At 30.3% G+C, this 11,809-nt stretch overlaps 1 protein-coding gene across 3 annotated transcripts in view; it reads right to left on the reverse strand.

Annotated features, from left to right (window-relative positions):
* Window positions 1-11,809, reverse strand: part of LOC106464459 (transient receptor potential cation channel subfamily M member 3-like) — a 96,302-nt gene that overhangs the window by 22,707 nt on the left and 61,786 nt on the right. For all 3 annotated transcript variants that reach the window (XM_013924604.2, XM_022392187.1, XM_022392186.1), the window contains exons 16-21: window positions 9,270-9,413; window positions 8,791-9,021; window positions 8,042-8,216; window positions 4,539-4,604; window positions 1,564-1,672; window positions 427-628 (exon numbers count right to left, since the gene is read on the reverse strand). In XM_013924604.2, the coding sequence (XP_013780058.1) occupies window positions 427-628; window positions 1,564-1,672; window positions 4,539-4,604; window positions 8,042-8,216; window positions 8,791-9,021; window positions 9,270-9,413 (927 nt within the window). The remainder of the gene's footprint in view (window positions 1-426; window positions 629-1,563; window positions 1,673-4,538; window positions 4,605-8,041; window positions 8,217-8,790; window positions 9,022-9,269; window positions 9,414-11,809) is intronic.

Here is an 11,809-nt window from a genome sequence, read left to right on the forward strand (position 1 = left end):
CAGAGGTCTTATTGATACTAGTGTTGACATTAAATGATGATCTTGAAACAATCACTGATTTATCAGTAGTGTCAGACACAACTTTACTAGTGTTGACATTAAATGATGATCTTGAAACAATCATTGATTTATCAGTGGTGTCAGACACATTCTGGATACTAGTATTTTTATAATAAATGTTGATCTTGAAACACTGGTTTGTCATGAGTGAAAGTAAAAGAGAGAACATTATATGTTAACTACACTACATCTGCCATATCCAAAACTGATGATGGCTTTGCCTAAACCAGGAATCATCAGGCAGACTGGGATACAACAGAAGTAGTAGTAGTCTTAAATGCCATATATATCAACTTGTATAGTAGTAGCGTCAGAGGCCTTTTTGATTCTAGCATTTGTAATAAATAATGATATTAAAACACTTACCGGTTTGTCAGTAGTATCAGAAGTCTTCCTACATATAATACAGCACAGACCATGATAAATCCATTCACCAAGTCCAGCAAGATAGCTGAAAATACTAAGCGGGGCTGGAAGTCTAAGTCGGTTTGCGAAATCAACAACTAGCTGATAACGTTGAAACTTCCATATGGCATCAGTCTCATCTTGTATTTTGGATGCAGTTGCACTAAAATATCCAAGTGATTCTTCTTCATACAATACTTCATATTTTAAAAAACCAAAACAATATTACAGATACTCTTCACAAGAAAATGAATCAATCGCAACAAAGTTAAGTACAGGAATTATTTCTATCATAAAATAACATTTAACATCGACTACAGATGATATTTTAATATATCTTTAACATTTTATCAATTAAAAATAAAATATATTTTCAATTTTAAGCATTACTTTCTATTTACACAGACGTTGCACTGATAACAAAGTGAAAAAAGAAAAAAATGATAAGACATTTACCTTGCATTTTTTGCTACTCCAATGTACAAAATATATTATATATGAAAATTACTTCACACTATAAAAACACACAAATATGTATTGCATGAATTATAATTGTAAAACAAAAGCACAACAGAAAATTCTCATTCTGTTTTTATTCATGTTTTATACTAGAATAGTCACTAAATTTCTTCCTTGTATTCTGTATATATTTTATGTTTCAATCATGGTTTGATATGCATATTGTTAGCGTATTTTGGTTATTTTTAATTATTCTATTTTCTGAAGTACTTACTTCATGCACATATGGTTAACTGTGTGGAGTAAACAGCATATGTTCTTTTAGTTATTAGAGACTATGAAGTTAACCCAAAATCTGTCCTAATCCATTTTATAGTATATGAGCTTGTGTACATCTACTATGTTGACAATGATGCAAACATATTTTTACAATGTTATTTGACTGAGTGGTGCATTAAAGATGCATTGCTAAATCATTTCTTGCTACAAGTCCAATTACTCATAATAAAATTTAATGATCTTATTTTTAAATTCTACTATATTAAAACAGCAATAATTATTTTAATTCTTATTTACATACTTTTTTCAAATATTTTATTTTACAATGCATCAACATCAAACAATATTAGAAAAACAAACCTGAAAATAGCATATAAAAGAGTAAGAAGAATTAGCTTCAACAGGATAAAGTACTGAATGGAGAAAATGTACGGCCAAACACCAGTGGTAGGACAAGTATAATCCTTATCTACATATGAAAAAAAATTATAAACCTATTCAGCAGACTTTACAATAATTAGTATCACAAATAACACATATAATCAAATTAATTAAGAAAGTGATGTATTTGTTTTTAAGATTTTAGAACTCATTCTTAAGCACATTCACTCAATGCTCTGGACCTATCTCACCTCTTAGATGCACTACAGCAATGGTTCCAAACCTTTTTTCAGTATCAACACCAGTTCAGACATTACAGACCTGTACAACCTCATCCATTCAAGATTGTATTTCAATTGGCACATTAACCTTTTATTTGCTAAAAACAATGTTTTTTTCCACCAAACTCACAACCCTCACCGGAGTCTGCCGTGGCCTTGGATTTCAGAAACATTACATCACAGTGTTAACTTAAATTATGAAAGTATATAGTTTTTGTAATCAGTATCATTATTAAAGTGATTAAAAGAGCTTCTTATAATCAAACAATCTGATAATAAATAATTCTACTTTTAGAAAACTCCTCTAGGAAAAAACTTGTCTCTTACATCTATATATAATAGCTAATGTCTATCTGCCTGTCATGCAATGTATCTCCTGAACAGTTAATCATAGAAAAGAAAATTATAAATCAAAATACATTTTTAGGATTACATTACAGAAAAAGTACAAGTTTTTTGCAATTCCTAAAACTTCATTTTGATATCAGAATCGATTCATCAGTCTTTATATATGCTGAACAGTCAATCAAAGAAAAAAAAAACTTATTAAAACCAAAAATGTTTCTTTTTATGAGGGAATTTCACACAAAAGAAAACGAGACTTTATCGACTGATGGAAAGAAATATTTTGAAGATAGGGAAATGAATGGAAAAAATGCATAAAAGGACAAACATGTTTCAGTATAAAGCTGTTATTGTTTGATTTATATATATTTTTTAAATTAGTTTTTTCATGTCAGTTTTACATACCTGGATGAATATATTGTACCATATTGAATAAATTGATTTGAATTGAATATCCTCCCTTTTCATTTCTTATATAAATGACAAGCATCAAAAAGCACTCATTTCTTGTGCTCAATAAAATGACAAGGAATGGTGGCATCCAGTGAAAAAAATTCCCCAAATTTAACCTGAGCACTCTATGGCATCGAAAACCAAACATTTTTGCCAACAATGCATTACAGTTAGTCTCCTTTACTTAAAAATAAACATAATGCAGGTTTACTTATTGAAATAACACATAGAATGACAAAATACAATTGTAAATGTCCCACTATACAATCACATTGCATATATGCTATGATCCAAGACATTAGGTTGTTACATAATCTTTAATTATTCATCATTATTTTCAGGAAATGTACTCATGAATATTTTCAATGGGCATCTGCTGGTACCTTATAACGACAAAGCTAACCAAACAACTCTTATTATAGTTTTATCTCTAAGCTAGGCAAATCAGATTTTATCAAGAAATTTAAAAAATACAAAAACAATAACTATGTGATGATAAGTACAAGAATAAAAAATAAGTTATATCAGAGTCATCTTCAGTACACATTCTAACAATATGAGTTTCAAACTGTTCAAAATTAAAGGCTGCTGTACTATCAAGATCTTTAAAAATAGGTGGAAGCAATCAAAAAATAGTTTAAAACATTAGAAATAAAAAGTCTGAAAATTTTTGGAAAATCATTTACAGAAAAATGTTTCCAAAATTCACAAACAGTACATACATTATTTAAGGCTTGGGAGTCCCTGAATAACACATTTAATGGCAAAAATTGTATATGTAGGCTTTTATTCTATAGTGACCTCTCCTTTCACTATGTTGACAAAACTTAACCTTTATTTATGAGGTTTCATTAAAAATTGTATGCAAGTAGGCTATGTTAAATCTTTTCTATAACATGGCATATTAAGGATTTCACAACAGTTATGATATTAGATATGGTAATACATAGATAGCAAAAGCTATCATGGCAATGAAATGTTTAATAAATAACGTTTGGAATATGCAACAACCATCTCGTCAAACACAATGACCACTGAATGACATATGAAAGGCACAATGTAACATCACAATCTTTTCAAACTATGGCCATTGCATGGGCTCCTTGTATTTTTACAAAAATAATCTAGCTAGAGAAATATAAGCATATGAAATTTATAATTTTCAAATAATAAAAATCAACTAATACAACTATATGTTATCAGTTATTTTTTATTTGTAAATAAACATCACTGTAAATACCATAAAATAGAATCTGTTGAATCAATGTACAATTACAAAAATATTAAATGAAATTAATGCACACATTAAAAAATTCTATAATAAAGACAAATTCAAGAAAATTGTTTCAAAAAGTGTGTGTAAGTGTGTTTTCTTGTAGCAAAGCCCCAATGGGCTATCTGCTGTGTCCACTGAGGGGAATCGAACCCCTGATTTTAGTATAGTAAATCTGAAGATTTACTTCTGTCCCATTGAGGGACCTTTTTTGAACAGAGCTTATTGTTAAAATATTAAATTTACTATAACATTACAAATATTAAAATACTGAAATTTTACTCATGAAAAAGTTGTACATCTAGTCAAATGAAGATAACCATTTATTACTCAAAAACTCAAAATAAACAGTATCTGGTGGTATCAACACTTATTTATTTATTTATCTATTAAAAACAGCAAAAATTAAGTTAATTGAAAAATCCATCAGCATTGTCTATGGAACTTAATGTAATACTCAACAACATCAATTTTCAATGATCTATGGTTTAAAATATTTTATTTTAGTTTAGTTAGAAACCAATCTATACGTATTAGATTTTCTTGATAAGGAAAAATACATCCACATTAAATTCAGTAAAATATAAACATGACATACTTACAATTCCCAACATGGCATGTATCAGAACTGTTCCTGTAGAACCACAAGGAATGACACCTATCTTGTGCTGCAACCACCAAAAAAATAAGATATTAACTAACAAAAACCTATCTTATCCTTTACACTCTTGAATTGAAAAAATATTCACACACAGTCTTCAAAAATATTCTATTATTAACTTGATTTACATCTTGTTTAAAAGACAATACAACTTCAATATTAATATGAAGTCTCAATTGTATTATTACTACTTGATGTCAATGTATAATTCTTCAAAAGAGTCTCTTAAGCTAAAATTAACATTTTCCAACACTGAAAATGTATTTCCCATAGATAATACCTCCACTCACATCTAGCTTTCCTGATTCAGTGTTGCCCTCTATGTAGACTTTTTAACTCACCACTAGACTTGAGGCTTCCACATAATCTCACGTGTTTTCAAATGATATTTCTGCATTGTTGTATGCAAATGAGCAGACTATAACCCTCTATCAATAGAAGCACAACTCCATCTCCTAGTACAGCTAGCTCCCTCTATAGTGATTATTGAATCCTCACCTCAGGATTAGGCAAAAAAGTAAAATGTATCTGAAGTTAGTAGGCAAAATGGGAAGTGTGAAATGAGTGACTATCTATCAGGAATACATTTTCAGTGTTAGGAAATGTTAACTTCTGATATGATATGTAATCTCCACTCACATCCAGCTAGAATTCCACGTTGAAGTGGTGGAGGAACTGATGCAAAATTTTACCTACATGAGTTCTCCTTAGGGAAGCACCTAAAGAAAACTCATGGAGTGCAACACCCTATACCTTGGAACAGTATAGGGTGACACTTGTGAGAGACAGCACCTTATACCTACCAGGATACACTCTTATTTTGGAAGTACTATATATGTTGTGTGGCTAGGCCATGTCAGACCATACATATATTTATAATTAAATTTTATTATTTTATTCCTCTTTGATTACCCATTGAACCATGTATAACTACTGTTCACACCACTACAAGTTGTAAATTACTTGGGAAATGTGCAGCTCACGTTACGCTATCGATTTACATTACCCATGAGCTACTCCAAGCTGCTCCAGTGCATGCTTCATGAAATATTTATATTATATTATTACTTATTACACCAAATTTAACATTAACTAACCTAAAGAGACCCTTATTTTACATTTTAGTTATTTTTATAATAATGAATAAAGAATAAACATGAAAAACAAGAAATAAAGTACTTATCAATATCTTTCTTTTTTTGCTGTTGACAACACTTAACTCTACTTTTTATACTAATGGTAGTAATGCACTAAATAATTTTTATTTAATTAAATAATGCACCAAAAGACATAGAAGAAATTGTCTGCTTTTTGCATGTTATTATCCTAACTATCACAATTTTCCTGATTTTCTAACTATGCAACAAGAGCCATTACAAATTCATCCAGGCTAGTCATTATCTTTCCCGTGGGAACAAAGCTTGTACTAACAGAGAAAACAATGTTCAGAAAACAAAGTAACCAAGTGAAATGAGACATGGCTGAGGAAAAAGAAACCACCAATGTAGAAAAAGGAAGGGGACCAGTGTCCACTGAAAACTCTTACAAGTAACAGTGAATTACTTCTAAAAGGAGATGGATTAAAAAAATATAGTTAAAGGGTAGTGAAGGCATGAAAATTGAGCTTCAGAAAGACTAACAGAGGACTATGGATCATCAGAAACCCTAGCATGAAGAGACTCCAGAGTTTGGGAGTCCAAGAAAAAGGCTTGAACTCAATTGTAACACAAGGTATATGTGCAACCAGTTGAGGAGGATGTGGCATACCAGCACCAGAGTGAAGCTGAGACAAAACATTTTTTCACCATGGACTCGGATATCATGGGAAGGGAAGAAAACATAATATTCTGAAGAAGGGAAGTAAAGAAATAATAAGAAATATAAGAGAGAGAGTAAAGAAGGTAACATATCCGAGAAGAAAAGTCATGGAAGGATGCAGAACTTCGAGTAGATCCACGACTATACTGGAAAAATTGTATTTAAATTTACACTTCAAGAAAAGGCTGCTGAAAATCCACATCTTTGTGGGCAGGAATTATAAGAGAGAAGTCCGTGTCAAAGTCTGAAAAAGACCCAGGCCATATGCAAGACTCCACCACCTGCTGCACAATAGCTTTCACGTTCTCCAACAGATAAAGAAGCACCTGATGCCATTGTGGTAGTTTGTCTAGAGTGAACAGTCCAAATTTTTACTACTAGACAGCATGGAAATGATTATCTCTGTGTAATTCATGTTGTGGAAAATAAGGAACAAAGTCTGCAAAGGCAGAATTGTTTGAAAATTTGAAAAATAATTTCCACAACACTTGCTTTTGTAGATACTTCAATCAAACACTGGTGTTGAGAAACCTCACGAGAGAAAAATCAGACACTTCTTAACACAAGGGGATTAAATCGAGAAGTAATGATTGAACAACCAGAATAGAGGGAGTCAGATGTACTAGGAGGCAGTGTCACATTCTTATTGGTGGATGGTTGTCACATGCTCAGTTGCATGCACCATCATCACAAGATTAAGTGGAAACCCTAAAGCTAGTGGTGGGCAAAAACGTTTGCATATAGAGAGATGCATTGAAATGGGAAAACTAGATGAAAGAGGAGATCACATATCATATCTGAAGATATCTAAAAGGTTCCTATATTAATATAGAATGATTGACATTCATGTGGTATTCCCAATTTAGAAGAATAATGGCACAAAAGAAACTATCTAGAGTGTTAATTCAAAACAAATGCAGGTTTTCCGGGCTGAAAAAATGAAGTAAAACTAAATGAACTGGAAATTAAAACAATAAAAACAATAATGAACATTTATGAAAACACAGTACTTTAAAACACATCTTGGCCCTTTCAAAATTTGCTCTCACAATTGCCATTCTTTCTGTAGCTGACAAAACACACTCTGGATTACAAGAATACACACGTATCTGTGTTCTATGTGACTGTTTTAAAGCAATCTTATGTACACAAGGTAAAGTGAGATACAATAGAATTATTTCATAAAATTGTTAATAACAGTTGTGATCAAACCATGCTACAAAAAGTATAAACACCTCTGGTTAAGTTTTGCACATGATTTTAATCAGATTTAGTGCATTCCAAAAATTAAGCTTAGAAAAATGTTAAAGCTTTATAGATATTACATATTTTGTGAGATTTGTAATATTTGCATACTACAATTACTGTGTACTATGAATTTTATGATAATCCTTTCAAATCAAACCTTTGATATGCAACTATGCTAACTTTTTAAGTTTAGTAAATGTAAAAGTATACCTCATAACTGTAAAATGTAATTGCTAACATTACTTCATATTGAAATGCATTTAACATGCTGTAGACACATTTGTTTCAAAACCTTCCTAAATTGAATAATGGAATTGTGAAGGAACTAATAACTATTGATTCTAAATCCCATTGAAAAATACCATCATACAAGCTTACCCTCTAAATCAGCAATTGGTGTTAGGAACATAGAAAACCAGGCTCTGTGAAATGTACGTCGAAAAAGTTCACTAGTGAGTGGATAATCTGGGTATATAGTTGCATGTATAACTACACCGCAACTTATAATCACAAGTAAGGTCATTCGCATAAAGTTTATGAAGTCCACAGTTACCTTGTTAAGAAAAAAAGTAACAAATTTTAATAATCAAAATTCAATAAAGAAAAACATACAAGTCTAGTATATAAAATGATGCAAAATTTGTGTACCACCAATACAGTTCTATTAAAGTCCTGCCCTTATTATGTAAGTAGTGTTTGTGTTCCACTATCTCTCTCTTTTTCGTTTGTTACAATACTTGATTGGAATGCCATTAACCTTGCAAGAATGTATTGAAGGGATCCTGCATTATGTGACATTGAGCAATATCAGTGGTAGACGTTCTGAACATCTGTAAGGAAAGGGCTTGAAAAACCACTACACTGAATGAATTTTGCATCATCCTATACAACAGTTTATAAAAAGTAAAATGTAATGTTTTTATTAAGTCCAGAGTAATACATCAATGTATGATTCCATGAATTGTGATGTCTATATATTCAGTATTACATATAATTCTAATATTCACATTTTATTATGACAACTTATAATACAAGTGTATCATTAAATCCTCAAGCAACTTGCTAACTGCAAACAATTTGAACTAACTAGATTTACTGAAGTTTTACCAAACGCATTAACCACATACCATTAATCTCACTCGATACAGGAGAGGTCCTAAAGTTGGAGATATTGGAAGATATATAGCAATGAGTCGATAATAGAAGTACAGGAGACCAAGACACAAAAGCACCTTTCCACTGTATGGATCATAAAAGGCTCCAAGTTGATAGATCCGACCCATTGCGTACAGACAGATGAAGGCTATTATTAGCAAAATTTCACAACATTTCAGGAACAAGGGAATGCTGCTGTATTTCTATTGGAAAAATCAATATCAAAACGTTTGTCATATTTTACAACAGAAATGCCTGTTGAAGAAATAAAAAACAGTGCTCCTTTCTACACTTTCATAAGAAAAGTAAAATTACTTTATACATCCTCTATACAGACAGTTATTTTGCACATATGTTCATCTATATAATAATTTTAAAGTTAATAATCTATAAACATTATTATTACTAAATTATTCAATCACATCATTAGAAACCAAAAACTTTTATCTACCCTGTACAAACGGTATGTCCGCCTAATGGTTTCCACAACCATGAGGGATGTCCATGCACAAACAGTGATGTCTAAATAGTAGTTTCCACAAGAGGGCCACAAGACAGCCAAGCTGAACAACCCAAGGTAAGTCATGTAAAAAACCTGGAAATGAATAGATAATGAAATTTCTTCAAGTTATAAGATAAAGAAAATAACTAATAACAGAATAACCATAATATAAAAAAAAAAAAAAATAGGAACAATCTACACAACATGAAATCAATATATGAATTAACTCCAGTATATAATCACTACAAATGTGTCCAACATTTTTTTTTTATAGTAAGTCTTTTAACCTATATAAAGAAGCTTGAAACTAATGCTTGGCAAAAGCCTTATACACATTGTACTTTTGTGCAGTGTGACACAAGGCTATCTGTACATAGATATCCCATAATTTTAAAGCGATAGACTACAAGGAAGGCAGCCAGTCAACAACACCCACCATCAACTCTTGGGTTACTCTTTATCTAAACAAATAGTAGGATCTGACCATCACTTTTGAAGTATACTCACAGCTCCAGAATGTAGAACAGTTTTTTATGGTAATGGAGAACTTATGCGCAAAAAGTCAGAAATAAATATTATATTATTTTAGAGTTAAATCATACATTTCAAAATAATAAAAAATACATTAGTAAAAATGAGATACAATGCACCTTACAGAAATATAATCATATATTCATAATACCATACAAGTTTAAAAGCACAAGAGTTAAACTGTTCTTGCTTTATGCAATTTTACTTTTGAAAACATTATTTTAATATTTACCAGTGTAGTCCAGTTACATTATTTTAAAACATCTAGAACTTGTAGAAAGATTTATGATTAATTAATATCAGCCAAAATAAACTAAAAATGCACATTTCTGAAAAATAAGGCATTGTTAGAATTTCTGAGCAGTTCAAATAAATATATTCTCTTAACTCTTTCTGCATGGGCTTGGTCCCTGGGACTGACCTCGTAACCATTTTGCGCTTGTTATAGTTTTTATGCTATAACTTAAATTAGTAAACGTATGTTCATGAAACTTGGCAGATTATCAGTAAACATTACAGGGTTTCATATGCAAAATATCAGATTTTTTTTCTTAACTCTTAAAGTTTGTTAAGCAATGTTTTTCTCATGCTTTTTGCAAAGTAATTTTCATTTTAAGATTAAAAATAATTTATGCATCAGAATATTTCAAATTTCACATGCAAAATCTTTATAATGTCCAGACAGTTATCAAATGTTTCTTAAGAAAAAAAACTAGATTTTATCTATTATTTTCACTAACGACTCTCTGTACAGGATCGGTCAATTATACCTTTTTCATTCTAAAATTACTAAAAATTATAACACAATAAAAAATGTTTAGACTAAATAGCTTAAATCTCATAACATTATACATTTATATATATTTATTATTTTTATTATATTGACCTTTCAGCCGTGCCTGGCTAACAATACAGAAGTTACAATGACGCACCACACATGCACTCATGTTACCATATCCAATGATATAAAAGTAACCTTTAGTCTTTACAAAGTGACCTGTCTTGGCTGTGTTATAATGGACTAGTATTTTGTAAAATACAGTCACATTTCAATTATTATACATAATATATGTATGTACATTATTACTATACATAAATAACTTTTTAAAACATAGAACAGTAAATAATATAAATAATTTATATTTATAAATAACTTTTTAAAACATAGAACAGTAAATAATATAAATAATTTATATTTATAAATAACTTTTTAAAACAAAGAACAGTAAATAATATAAATAATTTATATTTATAAATAACTTTTTAAAACATAGAACAGTAAATAAAGAAGTAAAGCAAACAATTATCTCTTCCAGTTACAAACTTTTCACTCATTTGCTGCTCGTCATAGGATGCTTATAAAATTTTGCACATGGAGGATGTGAAACAAAATATTTTTGTTTAGGTTTTATATATAAATCTGAAATAACCAAAAAATCATAAATTACTACATCGATACCATAGAATTCCACTATAATTTATCAAGCTTAGTAACTAAGATTTGGATCTAAGAAAAAATATTAAATTTCGAGCAGCTTCACCCTACCAGCATGAAGATTTATATTGAAAGAATGTGATGGCACCGTAATACTTGAAAATGGCTGAGAAAACCACTAGGGGACATTCTGAGCCTTCAATTGGTTATTCATGTCATATACAGAAGTAGGTGTATAAAGGGTCTGTTTCCAAAAATGGAAAGAGATGAGTGGGGCCACTGTGTTTCATTCAGTACATGAGTGATATCTCAGCAAACAGAAAAGATAAGAGGTTTATATTTTATATTCTACCTTGTTAATATTGGTAATTTGAGTTCCTAATTCGTAAGAAACTACAGACTGTGTATTTTGACATCACAAACATCTAATTTGAACCAGTGCTGCATTCAACATATCACATTTAGATAGATATCGAAATAGATGTTTAGGTGTGTTTTTTTTATATTTACTTTTAAATTAAGA

This window comes from Limulus polyphemus, unplaced genomic scaffold (assembly GCF_000517525.1).
Source record: "Limulus polyphemus unplaced genomic scaffold, Limulus_polyphemus-2.1.2 Scaffold1658, whole genome shotgun sequence".
Classification (NCBI taxonomy): domain Eukaryota; kingdom Metazoa; phylum Arthropoda; class Merostomata; order Xiphosura; family Limulidae; genus Limulus; species Limulus polyphemus.